Raw genomic sequence first — 26217 nt, forward strand, 5'->3', positions numbered from 1 at the left:
CCAGCTTTCCTCACTCTCTGCCCCAGGGAACGCTGTCTACAGAGCAATGTGTAGGTCCCCTGCAGAGTGATGGAGTTGACCTTAGCCCAGCCAGAGACCTAATGCTGCTTTGTGAGGAGGGGTGGGCTCATGGTTCTGAGGCCCTTTGGCCCAGGACTGTCAGAGGTTGGTCTAGGCCAGCAGTGGGGGTGAGGGACGATGGAGGTGGTTGTGGGACTGGAGGAGAGGCCTGGTGACACACTATATCCTGACTAGGAGCCTGAAGATTTAGGAAAGTCTCTTCCTTTCTGTGGGCCTCAGTCTCCTTATCTGTGAAATGGGGTTAAATCATACACCTGCCTCTGAGCTGGTTTATGCAATAGGAAATACCTATGTTCCATTGTTTGCTTGTGATCATGCTGTGGGGTAATGCTGGTAGGTGATGGTTAGTGTGGGGCCTGACCCTATAGTCAGTAGATTCTTAGTAAATGGTGGTGCTCTTGCATATTGACGATCAGCGCAGCGTCCTGAGGGGCCTGGCTCATTCCAGGAGGCTGTGTCACTTTTCCCAAGTGGAAGCTCCAAGGAGGCTGCAGTTCTTGATGTTGCTACAAAGTCCAGAGGTGCCTGGGTAGGTGAGGAACCAAACTGAGGATAGAAGGTTTGGCTCAGAAAGGTGATGCTCTCTGGGTAGAGGCTGACGAAGGTGGAATAGGGAAGTGGGAAGTAGGAGTAGGGCGTTGTCTTGGGCCTGAGCTCTCCCCGTGGTTGCTGGGTCGAACTAGTTATGTCCAGTAATTTCTGGTCCAGGACCAGTCTGTGCCAGAGTTTGTTCTGGGTCCTTCCTGCCTCCCTTGGTGCCATGTCCCCCATTATCAGTCTCTGGACCTCAGTTTTTCTCTTCTCTGGGGTCCCCCTTGGTCTTCTCAGTTGTGGGGCTTCTACCATAGCCTTCTTAAGTCTGGGGATGTTGCTTGTGGGACTAGAGACTGGCCCTGCTCCAAGGTCGTACACAGTCTGGTCTCTCACTAGATTGTGAACCCCTTGAGGGCAGGGTGCAGGTCTGAATTGCCTCTGGGCTCCTGTGTCCAGCACGGAGCTTGTAATCCTTGGGTCCTGACCAGAGGGCTCAGCCCCTCTGGGCCTCAGTTGTCAGGCTGGCCAAGGTAGCACGAGCTTGAGTTAGCCCTTCTTCCTCACAGGTGGCATGGGTAGGGGTGGGGGGTGGGTGCTGAATCAGAGTATAGCTCCTTGTGTCCAGCTTCCTCTTCCTGGCTGGCCCAAGGCTTGGGAACAGTGGCTGCCTTTCTGGGGCAGCCAGGGCGCCTGGCCAGAGTATGCTCTGTCGGGCACTGTCAGCTCTTCAGCAAGCCCCAGTCCTCCTCTTAACCTAGAGAAGGCCCCGGGTTATTGGTGTTATTCTTGGCGGACCACCGGGCCCCTCAGCAAACAGGGAGGCGAGTGTGCACCCGGCCTGGGCCTGTTTGTGTTGGCCTCGCCAGGCGGGGGATTAGCTCAGCTGGGCTGCTAATTGCCTCCGAAGTGCCGAAGTGCTGGCGAAGTGCTGGCCGGCCGGGATGCTGACAAGGGCTGGGCCTCTAGGCCCCTCCTCCCCACCAGGCACTATGCCAGGCTTGGGGGCCCGGCCCAGAAGGGCCCCTTCTCTCCCCTGTCAGCGCCTGCTTGGCCTAGACCCTTGAGATGCGGGCAGGGGGTCACCAGGGCTGGCGGCTCAGGAAGGAGTGGGGGGAGATGCCTATGAAGTCATTGCCTGGGCCAGGCCAGACTCCGCCCCTTCCCCCACATCCCTTAGACCCCCTCTCCCTTTCTTGAGGCAGATGCCTTCTGAAGCTCAGCATTTTCTCCTTTTGTCAGGAAGCTACGGGCTCCTCTGCCCAAGATGCCCTCTGGTCCCTCAGTGCTGTCCTCTCCTTGTGTGTCTCTCTCTTTGTCCTATGTCTTCCCACCTTCTGCCTTTCCCTCACTCTGTTTCTCAGTCTTTCTTAGCCCCTCTCAGTTGCCCAGAGCCCTGTACTTCCTTATACCCTCTGTCTTCCTGTGTTCTCTGGCCCTTCCTTGGTCCAAGACCCATCTCAAACCCTGCCCCTGGTCTCCCCATACATCTCTTGGACCACTGCTGTCAACCAGGGGCTAAGACGGAGGTCCACTTTATCACGGTCTCACAGCTTTCCTAGAGACCTTCAGGCCTGAGTTGTGAGGGCAGCTGTCAAGAATGGATGTGGACATAGGCTCTCTGTGAGCTGACCTTGCCTGGGAGTCCTGAAGCCCTTCCATCCTCGTAGGTGGAGCCCCTGGGGACCCACTACATACACTTCCTACAGCTCTGACACTCCTTCCTCCCCTCCTTGGCCCCTGTTCCCTGTCCTAGCCCTGCTTCTCGGCCACACTGAGAACTTGGTTCAGCCTCTCCTGCTGGCGCCTAGGGGCAGCTTTGCCATTGCCTTGCTTGCTGCCTCCTGGGTATTCTGACCCCTGGGGTTCTCTTGTCTGCTGGCTGGGGATCTCTGCCCTGAGACGTCTGTCTGTTTCAGATTTTGGGGATGGGGCCAAAGTAGGATCACCTGTCTTCAGCCCTCAACTGTCTCTTGATTTCCTCCTCGTTTCATCCCCTCTTCTGGCCCCCTCAATTTAAGAGCCACCGTAACTGCCTCCTACATTCCTGAAAAGGGAATAATAGTATTTATAATAGTAGCTGCCATTTGTTGAGCTTTACATATTTGATTTAACATCCCCAAGAAACTGGTTCTTTTATTGTTTAGCCCCACGTGAAGTTGGGGCAGGGGGCGCAGCCCCATATTACAAATTAAGAAAATCAGTCCCAGAGAAGGACAGTGAGTTATTCAATTTTCCATATAGTGAAGAAGTGGCAGCACTGGGATTCCAACCCATGTCTGTTTGATTGCAAAGCCTGAGTCCTTTTCACAGTTGTAGGAAATGGTTGGGTATGGATCTTTGCTCGGCCATCATGGACCCCTATCGCCAGTTCTTTTCTCTGTGCCTTGACCCTGATTTGGGGATGAGGTGTCCTTTTCTCTCCATCCACACTCTAGACCCTTCCCTCCCTCCGTTATCCCCTTCCCCAGTTCTTCACAAATCTGTGTGTACTTCTGCTGTCTTGAAAGCACTTGCTTCAGCCCTTTTATACTCCACTAAACCTTTGGAAAGCGAGCATATAGTAGCCTAATTGCTCCCAGACATGTGAATTGGCTGCAGAGGGGTGGGGGCTCGGGAGGACAGGCCATGGCCCCCTTGGTGTAAGGGTGAGGACGTCGCTAGACTGAAGTTCCTGAGAAGTCACTTTGGGTCTTCCCATCAGCTCTGACTTGGGTTACATGGAGTTTTCCATCCAGACTTCTCATCCTGACCAGGCTTCAATTCTGGAGTGGACTTCTAGCCACAGGCCTTGGATTCCTGTGTCCTTGGGCAGGAACTAAGTTCTTTTTGATTTGTTCCCTACCTTCTCAGTTGGCTCTCACTTCACCAGACCCTCCTCTGTCATTGTCTTTGTTCCTCCTCTGTATCAGTGCTCAGGAAGGGTTTTGAGGCCTTAGCTCAGGCCAGGGCTTAACTAGCTGATCATGGCTCAAGGAAGTGCAGGTAGAGCCTCGTGTGTTAAAGGGGGATTCCAGACAGCATGCAGGTGGCTCCTTCTCATGTGGCCATCAGACCAGTTACTCAGAAGGAAAGAAGGCCAGGAGGGTCCCCATATCTAGACTATGAACTGTTTATCTGCTTTTCCCATGTCCTTCCCCACGTCTCTCTCCTCCCTTTTCTGCAAACAAAGGCACTTTCACAACTGCAAGATAAAGAAATAATCATTTTATCGTGCATCAGACTATTTCATGGGGATGTCACAATGGCAAGGGGCCTAGTATAAAAATTAGAAGATGGGGTTGGGCAGCAGAGGGAGTAGCAGCATCCAGAGCTGGGGCTGATCCAGCCCTAGGCCTCAGAGGACATCACCTTTGTCTTATGGAGACTAGTGGAGAGGGTTTCGGGCAGGACTTGGATCCTCTGGCCAGCTTCCAGAGTGGGTGGGCTACATCAGGCAAGTGCTGGTTTCTCCTCTTTATTTGGGACAGTTTGGAGCTAGGTGTGTCCAAGGAAGCTCCATTTTCCTGCGGCTGTGGGTCCCTTTGGCCTTTGGGGTGCTGGTGGTGGTGGCAGTAGGGCTGGGCAGAGCTTCCTAGAATCTAGTCTTACTTTACAGAGGTCATAACCTTGAGAACCGCAGGCTGGTCAGCTTTGAGAGAGCCCCCGGGCAGGTGGAAAGGTGAAGTCTATGAACGGACACAGACCCTCTCACTTCTTCCTGGGGCAGTGTCCATAATACCAGCATCCATCCTGGATCTACCAGTCCCCTGGTTCTGGCGACAGGATTCGGGAATGGGGGAGAGTGGCTCTGTCCTGTCTCCAGAGGGGGAGGGTCTCCCCTGCTTCCTTTGTCTGGATCTGGCCTCTGCCAGTGAGGGATAGCATTTTCCCTGGCACTGAGCAGACAGCTGAACAGAGCCTGCCAGAGGAGCAGTGAGCCCAGCTGGGCCGCTGTGGGGACACTTAGTGGGCTTAGCTTTCATCCACATCAGAGCCTGCCCGCCCCAAGATTACCCCTCATTCCAGTGTGGCTGCAGCATCTCACTTGGTTTTGGCCTTCTTCTTGGATGGACATTGAGCAGGGAGCTTGGCTGGGGGCCAAGGGTGTTGACCCTCTCTCAGTGAGGGAGCCAACACCAGGAGGCACAAACCACAAGGCCTGGAGGAGAGTTTCTACAGGCCGGAGCCTGTATTCTCAATCTGGGACTCTGAATTCAGACATGGAATCCTGGAGCCAAGAGCTTGGGGTCTGAGAATCGCCAGTGGGGATCCCAAGCCCAAGACCTCAAACCAGGAGCCTGGAGCCCCATTAAGGGGGCAGCTTGGAGACTGGGCCTCCGGCAAGCTCCTCTGGTGGTTGGGAGCAGCAGCGGGGTCAGGCCACGTCTTGCTGTGTGCATGTCCTGCTCACAGAACTTTGGTCTGTGCTCCTGCCGGTTTGGTTCCGGCACAGGGCCAGGCCCGGGCTGCTGGTGCTTTCTCTGGGGGACTCTTCTTCAGTGTCCAGGGTACCTGGGGGCAGGGTGCCTCAGCTGCTGACACCTCACTTCGTCAGCCCTCCAGCTGTGCACCACTTACCTCAGAGCCTGTTGTGTGGTTTGGAACCCTGTGGCTGCTAGGCCCAGCCCGTAGTCTGTGGCTTCTGCTGCTTTCTGGCCCCTCTTCCTCCAGCTGGTGCCCCCTCCCCGAGGCTCAGACCCAAGGAGACCTGCAGTTCCTGGGCCTTGGGGTTAGGTGTCCCAGAGGAGCCTTGGTTGCAGGGCTCTTCTGGCTGTGCCTCTGCAGCCAGCTCGCTCTGGTACGTGGCTGAACACTGTCCCCTGTGCTGTAAGACGGGCACAAGCATGTCTGTCTGCGTGTGCCAGGAGTGTGACCATCCCATGGGATGGCCCAGGGTAGGGCCCAGCACGTACTATTTGCTCAGGAAATGTGGTTCACTGAGGAAAGTAATGGGTGGGGAAAGGCTTTTTCACTGGCCAGTGCCTCTGCGTGTGCGATTTCCATTCTTCATCTTACCGAGGAGCGGCACCGTGAGGAGACACATGTGGAGGTGTCCCTGCCAAGGCCTGGCTGGGGCCTCTGATCCAGGATGACAGCTGGTGCTCCTGCCTGGGAGGGACCAGGGAGGAGTGCCTTCCCCTCTTTGATGGGGAGGCTGGGGGGCGGGGCGGGGCTGGGCTCCGGGGCGGGACTGGAGCCTTCTCTGGCTCTTGTCTCACCTGCTCTTCCTGCCTGGAAGGTCCCACAGAGACTGAACCTCCAGCTGCTCATGGGGGGCTGAAGCGAACCCTTTGCCCTTGAGCTGGTGCCTGCCCATTCCCTTGTCCGGGGTACTCGAGAGACAAGGCTACTAGGCTGAAGCTGCCAGGGGTTGGGTGTGTATGTATAGGGGTGCAAGTTCATCAAGATGGCGCCGGTTTCCCCCTGCCTTAGGGCCACGTCCTTCCCTAGATGGCAGGGTCAGGGGGCACGTGGCGAACACTCCTTGTTACCCTGCTCAAGTCTGCAAGTAGAAAAACAGGGCTAACACCCACGTGGTCGGCAGCGGCCGCATGTGGACAGCCAGAGGCACGAGCAAGGTCCCTTTGGTCAGTGGCAGCCACGAAGGCCCAGGCTTTGGAGAGGCCCTGGCTGGTGCCCTTGGGGCCGCCCGCCTGGTTTCAGCAATAAATAACATGAGGACCCAAAAACCAAACCAAAACAAAAAATACAACCAGTATCTTTTGGGGTAGGTGCGGGGGGCTGTTTAAATTACCGGCCTTCGGCGGGCCGCAGGGTGGTCACCGGTGGGCCGCCACGGTCACCGGCACGTGTGTAGCTCCACCAGCCGCTGGCACTGGCGGCACTTGACAAAGCAGCACCAGTGGAACTTGCAGCTGCAGCGCTCAGCCAGCTCCACCTGCGCTGTGTGGAAGCCGCGGCCGCAGCACAGCAGCTCGCAGCCGTCGATGGCCTTGGACGTCTTGTTGCACGTGCGGCCCCGCGTGCCCAGCACGCCGCTGCGCATGTCCTGCTCACAGAAGTCCGGGCTGGGCTCTAAATACACCAGGTCCTCGTCTGTGTGCGGCTTGAACTGTGCGTTGCGCGGCACCAGCGCCCTGGAGGAGCCCACGCGGCGCGGCTCCACCTCCGTGGCGCCGTCGAACTTCTCCTTCAGTGCGTGGCCCACCTGGCGGAAGGGCGGCACGGCTCGCCAGCACGTCTTTACCTCACAGGAGCCCGACACCCCGTGGCACTTGCACTCCACCCGCATGTGTGTCAGGATAGCCTGCAGGGGGCGGGGAGGGGAGAGGGCCCATCAGGAGACCGCGGGGGGGGGCGCTGAGGAGGGGCCGCTGGTGGTGGTGGGGCAGCCGGCGGGGCCAGGGATGGGGGGAATGCCACAGAATTGGAGCAAGGTTGACTGTCCTGCATCTTCTGTGTTAAGCACCTGCTGTATACTGGGGTGGGCCAGTAAGCTGTGTTGGGGACCGTTGAAGACACTGTCCCTGTGCTTGGGGCACTTGGCGTTGATGGAGAAGCATTTCGGAGGGTAGTGTTATATGAGACAGGGAATGACGAGTGGCAGGATGGGGGAGAACACGGCTGCGCTGAATCTGTGGAGGAACTGTGAGGAGGGTGGAGAAGGCACGTGATCTGTGTGCTGACAGCAGGTTCGCATCCTAGCTCTGCTACTTAGGAAGGGTGTGTGTGTGTACATAGACTCGTGGGTGGGCGTGTCGGGGGTACACACTGCTCCGTGACACCCGCTCACCCGGCTGCTTCCCCGCCTGCCACCCCCTAAGCCGGCTGGCGCCCCCCCCCCCCCCCCGCCCCGGGAGTGCTGGTGCTGCTGGGATCCTGAACGAGTGTTCCCGCGGGGCGCCCGGTCAGGGCGGGGAGAGTGTGCTGGGGGCCCTGCTGAGCCCGCCCCTGCCCTGGCAGTGATGGTGGCAGGGGACGTGCCACACTACCTTCCTGCCAGCCTCGTTGTTGTGGAGGTTCATGAGGGCGCGGCTGGACGAGGCCCCCTTGCTTCTCTCCCGCACGTCCACGAAGGACTGGGAGAAGGCCACGCCGTAGGCGATGTTGTCCGAGCATCCCGACCACTGGAAGCCTGTGGGGGATGGGGGGGCACCATGGCCGCTGTGAGTGAGGGCAGGGCCCAGGCCCCCGGCCGCCACTCACGCCCTTCCCTCGTCCCACACTCACCCTGCGGGCTGACCCCGTGCACCGTCCGGTCACAGCCACACTTCTCCAGCTCCCCACTGCTGCACGCCCGCGTCACCGCAAAGGCCACACCTGCTGAAGAGATGGCGTACACGAAGGCCGCCTCCCGAGTCCCTGTGGGAGGCAGAGGGAGGGCAGGGCTGGGTCCCAGTGCTCTGCCCCGCACCCTCCTTTGTCGCGGGGACTGGTACAGGGGAGCCCCATGAGGCAGGCTCTGGGGGGCCAGGAGGTGCCCCGAGCCGCCGCCCTTGTCCTGCCCAGGCCAACCACTGGGGGCGCTTGCCGCACCCCAGCGCTGCTTCCGCCTGCGAGCCTGCCCGTGGGCTCCTCCCTGCAGCGTCCATGAGGTAAGTGCCACTGTATCTCCATTTTACAGACAGATTAGTCACCTCGCGGCTCACACAACATGTGGTTGAGCAGGCACGCAGTCCAGTTTCAGTGCTCTTACCTAGGGGGGGACACTGTTTTCACAAGCTCTCCGGGACATGAGCCCTGTTCACGGCAGCGTCCAGGAGACGAGACAGGCTCGACAGGTGGACTTACAAGGCTCCAGAGCGATGGCGTAGCAGAGCCGTGGCCGCCAGCCCCGCTCTGGCTTTCTCTAAAACCTCTGTTCTTTTCGTGCCCACCCCCCAGCTGGCCCCTGGCGCCCTGAGGGGGCCCCCCCTGCACTATCGTCCCTGCCCAGCCCTTTCTGCTGAGGCCATGTTGCTTCCTGACACCTTTGGGAGGGTCCATCGTCATAGCGACAGCCCCTACTGTCCACCATGACCAGTAGTGCTGGGAGCCTGTGCTCTGCTGCCGGGAGCCTTGTTTGTGTCCACTTCATAGATGGTGAAGTGCAGGTGTGCAGAGGGGAGATGATTTGGTCCCAGGCACCCAGCAAGGAAGTGATAACACCAGGACTCAAACACAGGTCCGTCCGGCTCTGCTGCTTGTTCTTCCACCCCATGACTTCTTAGCGGTTCTATTTTGGTGCCTGCCCTCCTTCTCTGCCTGAATGGGTGTTTTTATCCTCCTAGGAACTGTGCCTCGGGGTGTAGCTGCTATGGAGCCTCTTTCTGGGGCTGTGGGTGGTGGTGGGTGGGTGTGTGTGTGCATGTATGTGTGTGTGTGTATACTGCATGTGTGCGTGGCTGGCTGGGTGTGTGACCAGACAGGCCCTGCTCCTCTTCTAGGCCCTGTGAGGGCCTCTGTGTGCCCGTGACTGTCCTTCTGTCTCTCGCTGGAGTGTCTGTGTCCACAGGAGTGGAGGGGGCAGGTTTTGGCCCCGTGGTTGGCAGTTACCACTGTGACACCCAGGCCTGTGCTCTTGGCTGCCCCTGGGAGCAGTTGCCGTGGTCAGATGGAAACAATGACCTCCTCTGTGCCCGTGTCTGTGGACAGGCAGCAGAAGCCGAGCCCTGGGGTGGGGGGCAGCTCGGGCCCCGACGGCTCAGGATGCCCTGTTCTATGTTCAGCCCTTGAGCTGGGGCTGCGGCCCCCCACCCACTCTCCACGGTCCCCCACCCGCTCTCCACGGCCCACCCTCTGCCCTGGCTTGGCCATTTTGGGCCAGCATCAGGGGGCTTGGCTGGAGCCACAGGGGCCTCGACAGCCTGAGATGGAACCCTCTCCAAGTTAATCGAGGTTAATAGCAGGATCATGTTGGTTGGTTTTGTGCTGTGGCCGCCCAAAGAGGGACGACTTTAGTTTCTGGTATTTCTGGTATTTCCAGGCCTGAACCAGCATAAATCTTTGCCCCAAAGACTAAGGGGGAAGGGCAGGCAGGAGATAGGGACTGGAAGGGTGGCCCCAGCTCTTGGCCAAGTGTGGTCCTTACTTCCATTTCTCCGGGCTTTCAGGTAGCCCCTGGTCCTCCCGATCCCTGGGCTCATCTCCTTCCCTGAGCGCTGGTAGCCCCGGTGTCCAGGGCTCCCTGTGAGTTTGCTCAGGGAGACCTCTGCCTCATTCTCCAGACCAACGTCCATCTACTGGGACTCCAGGTGCCCCTTGCCCTGGTCTCAGGAACAGGACACTATGGTTTTCTCTGCTTGGGAGGGGGCCCGAAGGAAGAGATTCTGGAAGGAAAATATTAATAGCAAAGAGCAAGGCTTAGAGAGAGCTCACTCTGTGCTGGGCACTGCCTAAGCACTTTACATCATTTATAATACTCTTCACACCAACCCTATGGATCACACCAACCCTATGGAGTAGAGACTTAATACTCATTTTACAGATGAGGAAACTGAAGCACCGAGGGGTGAAGCAACTGGACCAACGGTACCCAGCCAAGAAGTCGTGGAACCAGTATTTGAACTCAGGCAGCTTTCACCCTTGACATTGTCCTCCTCATGGAGCACGGAGCCCCCAGGAATACACATGCAGTGGATCTCTTCCTCCCTCCTGTGTGTGAAGCCAAGAAGGGCTTTCTCAGGCCTACCCTAAATCTCACGTGCTGTACGCCAAGTCCGGTCCCTTTTGTGGGCTCCTCCCTGGGGGATGCTGAGCAGTTGGCCTGGGCTCAGCACAGGAGGCCCCAGAATGGCCTGGAGAATGTGGCCACACTACCATGCTCCTAAGGCCCACGGCAGTGGCTCTGTCAGCCTTTTCCAAGTGGCTCTGGGTCCCAACCCTTTGACTCCAGGGCCATGGCTCCCCCCTGGCTCCTCCCTTCTGCTTGGGTGCCCAGGCTGGAGCCTCGCTTACGAGGGGGGCACCTGGCAGAGACAGAAGGGGACAGCGGTGCGTCTGCAAGTGTAGCAGAGGGAGGCCCTGCGTGTCATGGAAGAGAGCTGCTCCCTGGTCGGGGGTTTGCCTGTCGCAGCTGCAGCAGGGAGACAGACCTGGCTCTGTGCTCTTGGGACACCGGAGCCGGGGGTAAGGCAGAGCTCTCTAAGGTACCAGCAGCGGCCCTGCCACCGCCTGCCTCTTCCATAGAGCCCTTTGCCGCATCCCACAGCCAGCTCCTTTCCCCCTCCCCTGGCTCCAGTGTCTGTCCTCCGGGTCCCACCTCAAGGCCATTTTTCCAAAGTGTGAAGGTGGCCCGGGGCTGGGAATTCAGAGTTGTCCTGTGGACCCAGTAGTAGCTACCCTTTCTGAGGGCCTACTAAGTGCCAGCGCCTTCCCACAAGCTATCCACTGCTCATGACAACTCAGCACCCAGCCCTCTCGAGCTCTGCTCTGTGGAGGAAGGAGTGAGGCTCCGTGGCCTGTCCGGGGTCCCTCAGTTGGTCAGCAGCTAAGTGGGAACAGGAACTGAAGCCTGTCTGACTCAAGGCCTGTAACCTTCTGAGCACATCATGTGCGACATCTCTCCCAGATGTTGGAAGGAAGGGCATTTGAGCGGGAAGAAGTCCGGGGGGAAAAGCTGTGGACGCAGAGTTGGGCTGGAAAAGAAGCCACGGGCATGGTGATGCCCTGGGCACCAGACAGATATCCCGGTGGAAGGGCCATTCAAGCATAACTCACGGGTTTCCAAAGCAGACCCGGCGGGAGTCCTAGCAGACGGCACAGGACAGGCACTCGTCTCTGAGGAAGACATTGTGCCCGTCCTCTCCTCTTCCATGCTCCCTGCCTGCCTCCCCAGTTTCCTTTGTTCTCTCAGCCGCAAAAGCCCACCTCTTCTTGAAACCACCTCCAGGAAGTCTCTTTGGATTTAAGAGGGAAGGGGTCAATTAAGACTCTTACTACTGGTGGGACCGTTCTCTCTGAGCCTCATGGTCCCCACTCTAACAAGGGCAAGAGAGTGCTGCCCAGGCAGGCCAGACCCCACACTTCTCCCACACCTCCTGCCCACCGTCTTGGGCTCCCAGGACTGCTGGCACGCTCACTGGCCTGCCTGCCCTGGGACCAGAATCAGGTGGCAGGTCTTAGCTCCTAAGGGTCTTGCGTGTTTGTCTGGCCTCTGCAGCCAGACTGGAAGCTCCCGGGGCCAGGCTGACCCCGTACTTCTCCTTTGTCACCCAGCGCCCAGCGCAGGGCTGTGCACAGAGCAGCCCTCAGAGACAGGGGTGAGTATCGGGAAAGAGCCTGGATGCTCAGCCAGCAGGCCTGAGATGTACTTCTCGCTCTGCTGGTGTGTGATTTCAGTTTTCGTGTCCACAGAAGGGGGCTAATAGTACTGACCTCAAGAGGTGGCTATGGGAATCTAATGAGGTAAAATATAGAACGTGCTTAGTCTAGTCCCTGGCACATAATGGGCACTGGAGACGTATTTTGTGATTATTGTCGTGATTAATGACATTTTATTTGTTTGCTAACAGATGGCATAGGGTGCTGACACTCTGAGGACCAGGTAGTTGACTGCATGTTTGCCTTTGGGCTGAAAGCTTCCTTGGGGCAGAGAAATGCCTTGCTTGCTCCCTCACCAAATATTTATCGATCACCTGCTGGGAGCCAGGCCTGATGCTACACACCAGGGATACTGAGGTGAATTTGTCCTCTAGGAACTCCCGGTGACAGAATGTCTCTGGGAACCCACCCCAGCCCACCAGGAACTAACCCGGACCCCAAAAGGCTGGCCTGGAGGTCACCCAGAAGGAAGGCCTGAGCTCACCCTCATGGGGCCCACTATGATGCCAGTATTGAGGGTCAAGGAGAGAGCAGAGGTTTTGGTAGGTCACAGCCTAGGACTGAAAAGCCTTCACGTCTTAAATCCAGTCTGATGTTACAGTCAGTAAGGCGTCTAGATGACGTCAGACACGCAGCGGGTGGGAAGGTGGGCCTGGGTTTGAATCCTCACTCTGCGTTGGCCAGTGCACCCCATCACCTCCCAACCATGGCAGCCAGAGGCTGGAGGGTCTCAGGGCTCATCGAATCCCCTCTCTCGGGACAGGCCTCGGTCAAGGTCACAGAATGAGATGTGAAGAGGTGGGCAGAGGCTCGGCATTGCCCACAGATGGAGGGGAGAGGGGAGGAGTTTGCACCGCCTTTCTCGCCGCTCCCTGTCATGCTCAGGCCAGCCCGCTCTGGGAGCCCAGTATGTCCTGCTCATGGTGACCTTGAAACTTTGCCAGGCTCTATAGGGCTTCACACTCCCATCCTCAAATTCTTTTTATTCAGTCAACATGTATTTATCAGCTACCTACTATGTGTAGGTGCTGCTCTAGACTCTGGGACAAAGCAGTGACTAAAGCGTACAAGGACATCCCACATCCGGTCCTTAACCCCTGCTCAGCCAAGAACTGCCACCTGCCCCCATTCCTGGCTGCCCCAAATTTCTGCTAGATTTTCAGCCGAGAGCACACGGTTCGGCCCTCAGTCATACACTGTCCTCATTGGTGACCATTAGCTCACGTCCAGCTCTCCCCAGTAGGCCAGGAGCAGGGTGACCTCCGCTGCTGGGGGTGGTGGGGTGCAGGGCTGGAGGCTGGGAGACCTCAGGCAATGTCAGCCTGGGGGGCCCTGGGGAGTCAACGAGCGCTTCAGAGGCACCATCTCGGCCTGGCGGCCAGGAAGTGGGTCCTGGGATTGTCCCCAGTTTACGGGGAGGACGCTGAGGCTATAGGAAGGGGGATGGACCTTGTCTGAGATCTCAGAGCCAGGGGTTGGCAGGTCCTGGAGCTGGGTGGGTGTGTCACCACCCTCTGCTTGCTGAACCTCCTTTCTCGGTGGTAAAGTGGGGGGACATCACCACACATTCAGTTGTCGTGAGGGTGATCTGATGCCAGACAGCACACACGGGGCCGTCAACAAATGGGGTTTCTTTTCTTCTCCAAGGATGGCCCGACTCCTGGGCCTCCTCCATGTCTGAGGCCATGACCCCAGCCAGGCAGCTCATGAATGTGGGCACCAAACCAGGCTCACCCTTGCCATCACCCTAAAAGCTGGTGGCCTTGCTAAAGGCCGGCCCAGCCTAGCTGCTGCTCTTGTGGCTGTCCCCAGTGACAGCAGCCGGTGAGAAGGGCTCTTCTTGGGTCAGGGTGGACCCTAAGTGCTGCCACACACCCTGTCACACAGTGACACCACTCTCCCAAGGTCGCACCTGCCCATGCCCCCCCACAGCTGCCTCCTCAGCCCTGGAACTTCCCAGAGCAGCACCTGATGATGTCCAAGTCCCTCTTGCTCAGTGGAGACAAATGACGACTTTTCCAAGAGGACTTTCGCTAGGGAAGAACACGAGAAAAGCAAGAGCGAGGAGATGGATGAGCGGGAAGAGGTCAGATCTCTCCTCCGGACACGCCTGATGTCTGCCTGGTGGGCGCACGCCTTGACTTGGCCCTGAGGGGGCTGGACGCTCCACCAAACCACGCAGACTTTAGTCCTGAGCAGGTTTCAGCCAAGCCTGGTAGGATTTTCAGAGTTTTCTCAAACTTGCTGAGCCAGGGGTGGGCCCTTCCTTGGTTCCTGCTGCACACACCAGTGAGGAAGGCACTTCCCCACGGGGTTCCCCACTGGCTTCGGGCCAGCAGTGACCCCATGCCTCCCCTTCTTTGCCCCTTGAGTCCTTGCCCCGACTTGCTGCCCCTGGATGACGTCCACTGACTGTCTCCTCCATGCCAGGCTCTGCCATGTGCTAGGAAACAGGTAAACGAGACACCTTGCCATGGAAGGGTTCAAGGTTTAGGGATGGGAGAGCGGGGTAAGGGGACAGGCATTATAGTTTAGTCTAAAAGATGTAATGAGGGGCGCTTGGATGACTTAGTCGGTTAAGCGTCCGACTCTAGATTTCAGCTCAGGTCATGATTTCAGGGTCGTGAGATGGAGCCCCACATCGGGCTCCATACTAGGTGTGGAGTCTGCTTGAGATTCTCCCTCTCCCTTTGCCTCTGCTCCTCCCCGCCACCCCGCACATCTGCGTGCTCTCTTCCCCTCTCTCTCAAAAACTAAAAATAAATGGTGTAATGAAAGCTGTGTGAACGCAAATGGTTTAGACGTGTGTGTGTTTGTGTGTGTTAAGGGGGAGGGAGAGAGAGAGAAATTGATAAGGCAGATGGGTTAAAATGTAAACAGTTGGTGAATCTAGGTAAAGAGTACTATGGGAATTCCTCATAGGAAAAACCAAGCTCATGCATACAGAGAACAGACCGGGGGTTGCCAAAGGTGGGCGGGAGGAGGTGGGCGAGATGGCTGAGGGGGGTCAAAAGGTACAAACTTCCAGTTACAAAGTAAGTTGGTCATGAGGACGTCATGTACAGCATGATGACTGTGGTTAATAATCCCATGTTGCATATGTGAAAGCTGCTAAGAGAGAAGATCTTAAAAATTCTCATCACAAGAAAAAAAATGTGCAACTGTGTGGTGATCATTTTGTAATATATACAAATGTGGAGTCATTATGTTGTAGGCTTGAAATGAATATAATGTTGTATGTCAATTATACCTCAATAAAAAAAGTAAATCTCTCACCTAGAGGTGAAACAATTTTTTTTGTAACTTTCCTGTAAGTTTGAAATTATATCAAAACCAAGAAAACCCCAGCATGAGCAAAGAGCATCAGAGCCCAGAGGAAAAAGCAACCGCCCGCTTGTAGGAGCTGCGAAGATGCTGCAGGAGGGAAGCGCTGAGCTGGCAGAGAAAGGGGTGAATGCTTGGGGTGGAGGCAACAGCACATGCAAAGGCACGGGGGCTGTGACAGGGCCTGGCACATGGAGCCACCTTTGCCCCTGAAACTCCAAACACCTATCGAATATGAGGGCCTTCCCGTGCTTAGTCTGCAGTTTGAGCCTAGTATTTGGGCCTCATCAGACAGTGGCCCCAGGGCCCTGGCAGTGGCACCATCGTCCCAGGGAGATCCTCCATTACCTGGCTACTCGCTGGATCTCTGCTGCTTCCCTGGAGCAGCAGTATTCAGTAATGCCAAGCATGATGGTGCCTTTTTGGCCTCTGCCAGCTCCCCGGAGAATTGCTTCCAAATTTCGATCACAGTTGGTTTCCAACAACATCTAAACGGTTTGCCACAAGCCCAGCAGCCCTGGCTGTCCAGGACCACAGGTGCCAAGACAAAGGTTGGCCCAGGCAATGCCCTCCCGCTGCCTCACGAGTCAAAGGGCCCTGTCGACGGTTAGTAGCTCCGGAGTGTCAGTTTCAGGCTCAGGAAGTAGAAAAAGAGGCAGCTGGTTTACAGCACTTCCTCGAGGGCAGCAGCTTGACCCAGTGACCTCTCGAGGAGCCTTCCAGTTGCAGGGAACGTTCTCTCTGCCCTGCCCACCTTCCTCTGGCTTAATGCCTTCTCATATTTCTCACTCAGCGGAGGGCCTAACTTGTCAGGAAAGCTCTCTCTGAGCATCCAGCCCTGGCCAGGGGAGGAGTCTACCCGCGTGTTCCCAAGGCTCCCATGTGACCCCGCACCACGGCATTTTCTCATTATGGGTAAGAGCAGGACCCTGGAGCTGGGTTGCATGGGCTCAAGCCCCGGCTCTGCCACTTGCTGTTTCTGTGACCTCGGGCAAGTACTCAGCCTCCAGGTGCCCCAGTTTCTTCATTGGCAACGTGGAAACCTCTCTCCAGGGCCAGAGGAGTCAGCATTTACTTAAAACAGGGTCTGGTCCCTAGTTTGGACTATTGGTGTAGAAGCTCCTGCCCCTCCTGGGCTTGACTTTACTGCTCCCGGGAAGACAGAGGAGGGGTGCTGCTCTTGCGTGGTCTCAGAGCTGGGCATGGTGAGGCTGTCCACATGGCTTGTCAGAGGTACAGAACGAGGTGGGCTCACCCAGGAGGCTGAGAGTTACGGTCAAAGCAGCACGGGGCTGGGAGTCTGGAGCCCCAGGTTCACCCTCTGAGGAGCTCTGGGCCAATCCATCCTTTCCCCTGCCTGAGCCTTGGTTTCTTCCTCAGTAGAATGGGGATGGCAGCTTGGGGACCAAAGCCCTACGTACTAGAGAGTGCTGCACCCACAAGGAACAGCACTCGTCTGCTGGCCCTTCCACCCCACCTGCAGCCTTATGCCCTGGCTCCAGCCGCGTGCTGGTTTAGCTTGCTCAATGGCAGATGGCTCCGGCTACTCACGAGCACATGACCCCCCTGCCAGGGAGATGCCCCCCACCCCCACCCCCCACACCTCCTGCGAGCCCCTCCCTCACCTTGTGTCACCACCTTGCCGAAGACAGGCAGGGAGTCGAGCGTGGAGCAGTTCCAGCGCCGGTTCCGGAACTGGTACTGGCACTCCTCAATGGCGAGCTGAGCGCCGCGGCGCACCGAGTCCATCACCTCCAGGTTCCGCTTGCACATCTGCACCTGCCTCTGGATCAGGCCCTTGAGCTTCTCGCACGTCTCCTCCTCTGAGATGCTCCCCACCGAGGACAGCTTGGCCAGGTACCTGGGGAGAAGGCGGTGGCGTGGAATGCGGTGCAGTGCTCCTTCCTCCTCTTCCCACTGCCAGGACCTGGCTGTGCCCAGCCCAGGTCTCCAAGGGACTGATTGATCCCCCTGATGGGTCCCGGCGGTGACTTCTCTCTGGATCTGGTGACAGGCCCCCGTGCCTGGCTCTTGGGATCAGAGGGGGAAGTGCTGTCTTGCATAAGAAAGCCTCTGCTTCCGTCAAAGCAGGCCAGGCACTGGGAGGGACAGTGACAGAGCCCCCACGGGACCCCGGCGTGGTCCCCAGGCTCTGACCCTGTCAGGTCTCTCTGCCTGGGAGGCCGGGACCACTCCCCTGGTGTCTCTCTGTCCCTGCCCCCAGGCAAGGACCCCAGGAACCTAAGCCCATCCCAAGCCACGGCCAGCCACATCCCTGGGTACCAGATGGAGGCCAGCATCAGGGCGGCAGCCGGGAGACTCGGTCAGCACATGGAAGGGGGCAGGGGAGGAAGGCTTCAAAAACAGTGTGCCGTGCTCTTCCCTCGGCCCCTGGAATTTTTACAGCCTGAAGATGGGACAGCAATGCTCTTCCACCTCATGGGGTAGCAAGCTGGGTAATTTACATCCGAGGGTTCTGGGACCAGGCCTGTAGGGAGCGGGGGCTCTAAAGCATCCATTTCAGGGGAGGACAGGAGAGAGCATGACTGTTCATCGAACACCCACTACGTGCCGTGCACAGTGGCAGTCACTGCCGCATCCTTGCCCCCAATCTATGAGGTGGTAATTATTATGCCCGTTTTATGGATTCCAACATGAAGGCTAAGAGGGTGACAGGGCCAAAGTGACACATATAGCAAGTGCCAGAGCTGAGCTGCAAACCCCTTCAAGCAGGGTGGGCCTTCCTCCTGCCTGTTCTCCTCCATGGTGGGTTGAGGGGCCCGGGCAGGCTCTGCTGCATCTGAGGACAGACACTGTGTGATCTGGGCCAGGAGGTAAGGGAGCTGGAAGCAAGCTGCAAGAATGCTCAACAGGATGGGAGCAGAGCTGGGGAAAGGCCCTGGTCAGGAAGAAGTGATCCCTCTCAAGGGAAAGAGCTATGCATTAGCTGAACACCTACTAAGTGCCGGGTATGTCTCAGGTGAAATGATCAGCTCAGGGTCACCTGGATGTAAGGGCAGATGTAGACTGAAGCCCCGGTCCAATAACCCCGCGACTCTGTTCTAACCACTGGCCCTCAGCCTGTCCCCACCCCTCTCCACTAGCATCGTTGGCCAGAGAGAGCAAGCTGCCCCTGACTTTATGGTGAACCAGCCTCCCTGCACACCAGCCCCTTCACCAGGGGCTTGGCCAGCAACCCTGGTCTGGGATGGCAGGAGCTTCCTGGAGCAGGGGGGTGAAGATGCTGTTGCATCCTATAAGGGAAGCTGCATGAATTTCTTGTCCAAAGAGGGGGTCAAAGGGGAAGGCCACCACTCTCCAGGACTCAGTTTTCTTATCTGCAATGTGGGGAGGTTACCACTGGTTCTGGCTAAGTCAAGGAACTGCCGTCAGAGCAAAAGGGGTCCTGTGTGTGAAAGATGGTCTGACCAGGAGTCTGAGGCAGTGGGGCAGGAGCTGGCCATTTGTTTGCCGAATGAAGTGAATGCATGGAGAGCAAAGAGAGAAGTACATAGAAAGCCCCACTAAAATACGGGACATTTTAATGACGATGGTAATAAGCATAGCTCACTTTGATGGAACTTAGGACCAGGCTAAGCACTTTACTTACATTATTGCATTTATCCCCTCAGCAAGCCAATGGACTCCCATTTTATAGATGAGGAAACTGAGGCACAGATAGGTTAAGTAGCTTGCCTTGTGCACCAGGTCATCCAGCTGGTAAGAGGTGGAGCCAGGACTTGATTCTGGTTTTGCCTGACTTCAAAGCCTGTGCCAGATCCAACGTTGTTTTAAGCAGCTCAAGGACTAGACCTGACCCCAGTGGGCAGAAACTGCTGGGAGCCGGGTCTGCTCAACCTAAGGATGCTGGTCAAGGTGCAGCCGATGGGCTGCCTTCTGGTTGCCGAGCTTTCCTCCCCCGGAGGTGTGTGAGCAGCAGGTGGATTCTGTTTGTCAGGCACGTGGATTGGACCAGAGGGATGGTTCTCAAATCTGGCTGTGCATCGAAACATTTGTGGGGTTTGCTGAAAGCGCAGGTACCTGGGCCTCCCTCTAGGCAGGGCTGGGTGGGCATCTGGGCTTTTCGCACATTCCCAGGAGCAGCTGGGAAGCCAGGCTGGCCCTGGACAGCACTTCAGGGGAAGCTCTTGGCTAACGACCGGTGATGCCTCCTTCTACACCCGAGGGAGATCTGATTCTGGGACCCACGTTCCTCCTCATGGCTGCATCAGTACCCCCAGCCCCGGTTGTGAGGCCTGAGTCTAGCTTTCTTTATCTAGAGGTGGAGACCATGGATCCTATCCCAGAGTGCTGCTGTGATAAATTAAGGTAATTTGATGTGGCTGGTGCTGCCGGCTCTCAGCTGGGCACGTTGCAGGTGTGACCCTGAGGAACCCCTCCTTCCCTGGCAGCACAGGTAAGTAGGAGGTGGGTGGTCTTGGGCTGAGGCAGTCCAACCTTCCCTTCCTCTCCCCACGTTCCTTGCCTCCTGGGGGACCTCCCCGTCTTCTCTATCAGGTCCTGCCTAGGGGATGCACAGACACTGGTAGGGTTGGGGCAGGAGCCTGAGCCTCCCAGAGGGGAGAAGGATGGGAGGATGGTTGAAGGGCAGGGGGGTTGCATCTGGGAGGGAAGGGGGCAGACTTGGCTCCTCAGCCCTGTCTGGGTGCTCCCCTTGCCTGGGCCAGCTGAGGAAACGGGGTCCCCTATGGAGCTAGTCCCACCTGTGGTGCTCTTGGCCTGCAGGGGGCGCCAAGAGCCCAGCGACTGGCCAGGGGCCAGGTCCATACTTGGGAGGCCGCGAGTTGAGGGGACAAGGAGTTGGGCCTCAAGTCGGATCCTTTCTTGCTCAGACCCAGGCTTGGCCTCTTGGATAAGGGTGGGGGCCCCTATTCCCTGAATGACATGGGGGCACAGAGCTGGCCTGTCCCCATCTCAGCCCTTGGTCCCTCTGCGTCCTGCCAAGGGGCCAGGTCAGGCTATACAGGCTCCTGGCTCCTGGTGAAGGCAGGTGTTCAAGGGCAGGGGTTCTCTGGGCAGGGGAAGCAGGCTGGGGAGGCCTGGCTGAGCCAACAGCCCACAGTGCGACCTTGGGCAAGTCCCTGCCGACTCAGAGCCTGTTCTCCTCGTGGGGACAATAAACTGGCAGGTCTGTGCGGCCTTTCCCTCTGTCCGAGTGGTAGTCCTCCTTCTACAAACCAGGAGGGGGGTGTCCAGGCCTCAAAGGCCTCAGGGGGCCCCAGCCAGGCTGATAGACGGAGCCCCTACCGTTGAACGAGAAATGAAGTAGACCAGAGGAGCTGCCCACCCCTGTCTCCTAGGTCCAGACTCAGTGAGGGGAGGCAGCCTGAAATAACAGTAGTGGGGCTTTAGGGGTGAGCTGTGGGCTGCCATGGCCGTGAGTCACTGGGACAGCTTCCAGGAAGAAGCTGAGAACCCTCTTCCGCCGAGGAGCGTGCCTGCCCCCACGGCTGGCACGGGTGCCACCCCCCGGCCCCTGCCTTCATCTGGCTCCATAGGTGTCCCCTTCCATGCTGCAGGAGGCACTGCTTCAGCCCACCCTGTTCTCCCAGATCCCAGGGTCTGGCCCGGGAAGGGCTGGCTGCTGCAGCGGGACATGCAGCTGGGAATGGGGTGGAGAGAGGTGGAACCCGGGGCCCTTGCCTGTGCTGCCTGCCTGTTCGGGTATCTGGTCTGGGGGCCTGGCCTCATTTTACAGAGGAGCGAACTGAGGCCCAGAGAGGTGGAGTGCCTCGTCCAAAGTCTCACAGCCAGCAAGTGACTGGGAGCTCTGTCTCCCCTGTACCCTGGTTGTGGGTCTGCCCAGCCTGATGGCTGTGGGGGCTGACACTACCTTCAGTGTCAGGTCCAGCCATGGTCTCCTCGGGGCCTGGCACAGGGCGAGGCCCACAAAAGGTTTTTGGTCAATGCCTGCAGCGTGATGGGGGGCTCTGTCCCCCATGTTGCCTCCTGGCAGAGTCCTCAGGGTAGGGAAGAGGGGGGCTGAGGGAGTACCACGGGGGCTGCCTCTGCCTACCAGCCTGCACAGGGCATAGAGACGGTCAGGGGTCAGGCCCACCTGGTCCTGGGGGCCTCAGGATCCCTTTCCTGCACCCTAAGGTGGCTCAGCCTTTTCCCTAGAGCCACGTGTGCCACTCGATGACCCTGGAGCTGGGCCGGGCTCGAATGTCGGCTGCATAAGCCATTTCTGGGGAGACAGAGAGCCTCCCGGGCGTGATCAGTGTTGGCCGTCGCAGGGCTGGGCTGGCCAGGCCTGTGGAGGGCCTTGACCATCTCTGCTTCTTCTCTAGTTCTGGTCGCCTTGCCCCAATTTGGGCTTCTTCCTGCCACTGCCGAGTACAGGCTTAGCAATTTGCCACCTGCTGCCCCAGCCACCCAGGACTCTAGCCACAGCCCTGCCATCGATCAGGTTACCCCAGCAGGCCGGGCGGCCCCGGCTGCTGCTGCCAGCCAGCTCGTGCCCCCATCTTCTCAACCGGGGGCTGCAGGTCCTGCAGGCTCCTCCCAGGAGGCCCTCCCCGCCGGCCCGTGCCGCAGCCTGCAAGGCTGGAGGGCCCTGGCCCTGCCAGGGAGATCAGATCCTCTCGGCCACCTGCTGTTTTCATTAGAAACTAAAATTAGCTGGGCTTGTCCCAAGCTTTTCCAGGTTTGCTTGCTTTTTAAAAAAAATATACAAATTCCTAGAGGAAAATCCGCACCTCTCCGGCTCCTCTCCGGCTCTTACTCTGAGCGTCCAGAGGAGAGGGGACGGGAAATAGCTGGAGCGTTTGGGAGGCCAAGCAGATCAGTGTCGTGGGTCCTGGCCCCGCGGGTGTCCAGGTGGGGGCTGGGACGCCAGCGTAGGCCTCTCTGCCCCCTCCCTCTGGCCTCCCTGCCTGCCCGGGCCACATTTAGAGCCTCCTCAGGAGTGGCAGTGCCTGGGACACCCGGGAGGAAGGAGGCCAAGCAGGCTGGAGGAGGAGCCGGAAGGAGCCGTAGTGCCTGCCCACCAGCGAGCCGCCTGGGGAGATAGGCCCGGCGAAGGCATGTGCGCCACAGACCCCACCCAGGACCGCGTTCTCCCCGGCGCTGGCCAGTGCCTGCTTCCCCAGGGTGTCACCACACCCTCAACACTTCTCGGGCCTTTGGATGCTTCTGCACCCACGGTCTCCGAATCCTGCTGCCCACTCCCCGATGCGGCCCCATCCCAGAGACCTATCCTTCCGCACGGCCCACAGGGTGGTGAACTGTGCAAGAGAGATGGCAGACTGGGTCAGAATCCCGGCTCTGTGTTCCCGGAGGCAAGTTAGTGAGCATCTCTGAGCCTCAGGGTCTTCATCTGTAGAATGGGGAGAATAATAGGTCTCGCTCACCTCAGGAGGCTTAAGTGGATTAAATGTTCACACAATAGACACTGCTCCCCTGTTGGCAACCTTCTTATGTTATATCATCGTGATGGCTGTCATTAAGATGTTTACCTTCATCTTCATCTTCATCACCACCACCGCCTCGAAGCCCCTTCCCAGGCCCTTGAGCCGGGCCCCCTGCCGGACCGCAGACCAGTCCTGCTCATTGGCCTTCTTTGGCTCGGCTCCCTCAGCTCCTGTAGACCTGGGCTCACCAGCCTGAGGGAAGGACGCACTCGCACTGGGATCAGTAGGTCACTTCAGCCTCCACCCCAACTGCAGAGCTTGGACGGAATCTCCAGATGGAGCCCGCGGAACTGGACGGCGTGCGCCAGCGACTCGGGCCCGTCGGACGGACTCTCCAGGGACCAGGAGTCCGAGAGGTGGGACGGGGGATGGGGTGCTGCTCGGGGATCAGAGGCTGGTGGGCCCAGGGGCTTGGAAGCCCTTTGTGGGACGAGATTGACTGGACGGGAGGGACCTTACGTCTCCCGTCCTCTTCAGACAGCAGTCACATGCTTGAACACATCCTTGTTGCCGCCGTGCAGGCTTGGCCAGGAGGGTGGCATCCCCTCCATGTTACGGATGAGGTTCCGGGAGGCATGTGTTCAAGGCCACGTAGCCAGTCAGGTTGTTCTGGCTCCTGAGCCTGGGCTGGCGGATCAGACTCTGGGGATGGCCCCGGGTACCCAGGGTCTGACGGTTTGGCAGTGACCATGATTTGAGGAAGGTGGCTTCATTCTTCCAATGCTGAGTCCTGCTGCAGTCCCAGGGTGTCCCTGGACCACCACAAAGGCGTCCTCATGCTCTCAGGAGCGAACGGTCCTCCGGAGGGAGGTGTCTCAGTGGCTGTGGGGCTGCCTGGACGGCACGTGGGCCTGTGGTCTCAGCAGCTTCTGTGGCCATGGAAGGAGTGGCTGCCACTGGCCCGAGGCCCCCGGAGGGGCAGCCGGGGAGGAGGGGCCGGCCTCGGAGACACCGTGGTTGTGGGGTGTGTGGGGGCAGCCTCCCCTCCACCTTCTCCCCAGCCCTGGCAGAACTCTGGAGTCCTCGATCCTCAGCTCAGGTCCCAAGGACCTTTCCTCAGTTCAGAGGAATGACAGCCTTTTCTGGAGCCCAAGCCCCCACTCCTGTAGCTCAGGGTACTATTCCCCCTTCTCCCTGTCTCCCAGGATCCCTAGCTTCCTTTCTCCCCATCCTCAGAAGCCTCAGCAACCCCATTTTAAAAATCTTTTCGCTTCCAGTTTCCGTTACTTCCCGTACCCCGGTGCCCCAGTTCCCTACATGTCATTCCTGTGGGCTCCATGCCCCCCCCACTTCTTTTGTGGGAGCCCCTCTCCCATCTCATAGTATGTGTTTCTGGGGAGCAGGTGGTTGACTCAGGGCCAGGAAGTAGCCACTCAGACCTGAGCCTGGAGGGCCCCAGAGCTGCGCTGGAACGTAAGACCTTTCCTTCTCCCTGTGGGGCAGGTGTGATGGTGGGGGTGAGTGGGTGTCAAATTTAGGGCACTTCCTGACCTTGCCTTGCCCCCTCATTTGACAGTGGAGAGCTTCTCCCTTGCAAAGACCCACCCAGCTCTTGTCCCCAGAGCCACTGAACCGTTGAACTGTCCTCCCTAGCTCGGCTGAGGGAGCCCGGGGTCGGGAGCCGGGAGGGGCGGCTAACACCCTGGCTGAGCTGTCCAGGGCGGCTGCTGGCTTCCTAGACTGGGGCTCATGCTCTCGTGGCTCCAGGTTTCTAGGGAGTTCCTTGGCTTTGGTGGATTCCTTCTGAAGGCCCCGTTCTGGGAGAGCCTGTGGTCAAACCCTCACCCCTATCCCAACGAGGCAGCTAGGACAACTTTGGTTCCTTCCTTGCTCCATTGCTCCTAACCTCCTACAGAGGATGACTGGCGAGGGTGTGGGGCTGCAGGGAAAGTTCGGGGAGGATAGTCAGGAGACCTGGGCTGGAGTTCCCAGCTCTAACATGAATGTGCTGTGCGACCCCATGTGCCTAGCACAGTGCCTGGTGGGGTGGGTCTCCACAGGTGAGCATTTGACAGGGTTGAATGGGGCTTTACCAGGCATGCCCCTGCTTAGAGTTTCAATGTCACTGGAAGGGGTTGAACGGATAATCTCCGAGGACCCTCTGAACTCTGATGGCTGTGACTTGGTCCTCTGTGCCTCGGGTGCCAGGACTCCCGGGCCTCCCTCATGCAAGACGGGTACCCTGGTGTCGCCGGCCCTCGGGGAAGAGTCCCTGGAACCCATCCCTGCCATGATACGTCCTGTGTGCGAACAGAGGGAGAAAGAGGGTCCGAAAGGACCATCCAGGGGTAACCGCAGGAAGAGGCCCCTGGAATTTCACTGGAAATTTCCCGCTGCTTCTAATGGGCCTCTCCAAAGTTCCTTTGTGAGCTGTGAGCAGCTGGCTGTTGGGAGGCTCCTTCCCGCTCTGAACCACATCCCTCCCCCTTCCTACCCACCTTCCTCCCCTCTCTGCTCAGACCAGGTCCCCTCCGCGGCGGCGGGGTTCATGACTTGGTCAGGGGAACTTTTAGAACATAGTTTGGTTTCAAGATTGCCAGGAGATGGGGGAGGTGGAGAGGGGTTTGGATGGGGAAAGGGGGAGCCGGTGGGGTCACGGCAGGGAGCGAGCCTTCTCCTGGGTTTGGCTGAATCACAGAAGACGCAGTTTGGGCCTCAGAGATAAAAGCTGGCAACTCATGTGGACATCTGGACCGCAACCGTGGGGTCCCGGCTTCGCCTTCCAGCTGAGCTTGCTGAGCAAATGGGCGGCAGCCCCGCCGAGCTCCTCTGCAGTGGGGGTGACCCGAGCGGCCAATGGTGGGCAGCTGTCACCCCCTTCCGTGGCTCCCCGGCCAACCCTGTGCCCCGTTGGCTAAGGCCAAGCCCTTCTTCCCAGAGGGAGGAACAAGAAAAGAGGCTTGGCGTAAATGCTCAGCTTTGCAAATGCACCCACAGGGCCCGAGTTGGGCGAGTTTCAACAGGTTTGGGGAACACGGTCTTGTCAGATGCTTGCTGAGTTGCTCAGTTGCTAATCCAGGGCTGAGGGAAGACAGTCAAGCCATAGCAGACAGCTGGGTGGTTACCGCCGCTTGAGTAAACCCCTCGGGCAGAGCCTGGTCTCGGGGGCCCTGCTGTGGAGGGTGAGGGGGAGAAAGAGCTTAGCCAGGCCCCCGGGGGTGCGCCCTGGCAGGGGAGCCGGGGGTCTCCACAGCAGCAGCCCGTCCCGACACCCACTTTGGCCCCTCTTAGCATCACCTGAGACTTAGGGCGGTAGAGTAGAGCTTTCCTTCTTCCCGAGGTCTCTAAGAAAGGGCACGCTTTGACAAAAACTTAAAACCCTCTGGAGTGAACAAGCCCTTCCTTCCTTTCTGCGTCAGATACTGACCGAGCACCTACGACCTGTCAGACCCGTGCCAGCAACTGGGAGATGTTGAGAGCCGTCTGTGCCACAGCCTTGGCCTTCAGGTGTTTACAACCTTGTGGAAGTACGAGCCACACTACTGGACCATAGTTATATGTAATACAAAACAGTGCTATAGGCAGGGGATAAACACCAGGAGATCGGGACATGTGGGAGCAAGTCAAGCTCAAGTCCTGCTTCTGATTTGCAGAATGGCCTTGG

At 58.3% G+C, this 26217-nt stretch overlaps 1 protein-coding gene across 3 annotated transcripts in view; it reads right to left on the bottom strand.

Moving 5' to 3' along the window:
• Positions 1–2740: 2740 nt before the first annotated feature.
• Positions 2741–26217, bottom strand: part of WNT4 (Wnt family member 4) — a 28153-nt gene continuing 4676 nt past the window's right edge. The window contains exons 2-5 of one of the 3 annotated variants that reach the window (XM_027582751.1): positions 16806–17041; positions 7786–7875; positions 7548–7690; positions 2741–6862 (exon numbers count right to left, since the gene is read on the bottom strand). In XM_027582751.1, the coding sequence (XP_027438552.1) occupies positions 6395–6862; positions 7548–7690; positions 7786–7875; positions 16806–17041 (937 nt within the window). In that variant the 3' untranslated portion in view covers positions 2741–6394. Of the gene's footprint in view, positions 6863–7547; positions 7691–7785; positions 7918–16805; positions 17042–26217 lie in introns of all 3 variants that reach the window. The other 2 variants (XM_027582762.1, XM_027582740.1) reach the window with 2 other exon arrangements.

Source organism: Zalophus californianus, chromosome 4 (genome assembly GCF_009762305.2).
Source record: "Zalophus californianus isolate mZalCal1 chromosome 4, mZalCal1.pri.v2, whole genome shotgun sequence".
In the NCBI taxonomy this organism is placed as follows: Eukaryota; Metazoa; Chordata; class Mammalia; order Carnivora; family Otariidae; genus Zalophus; species Zalophus californianus.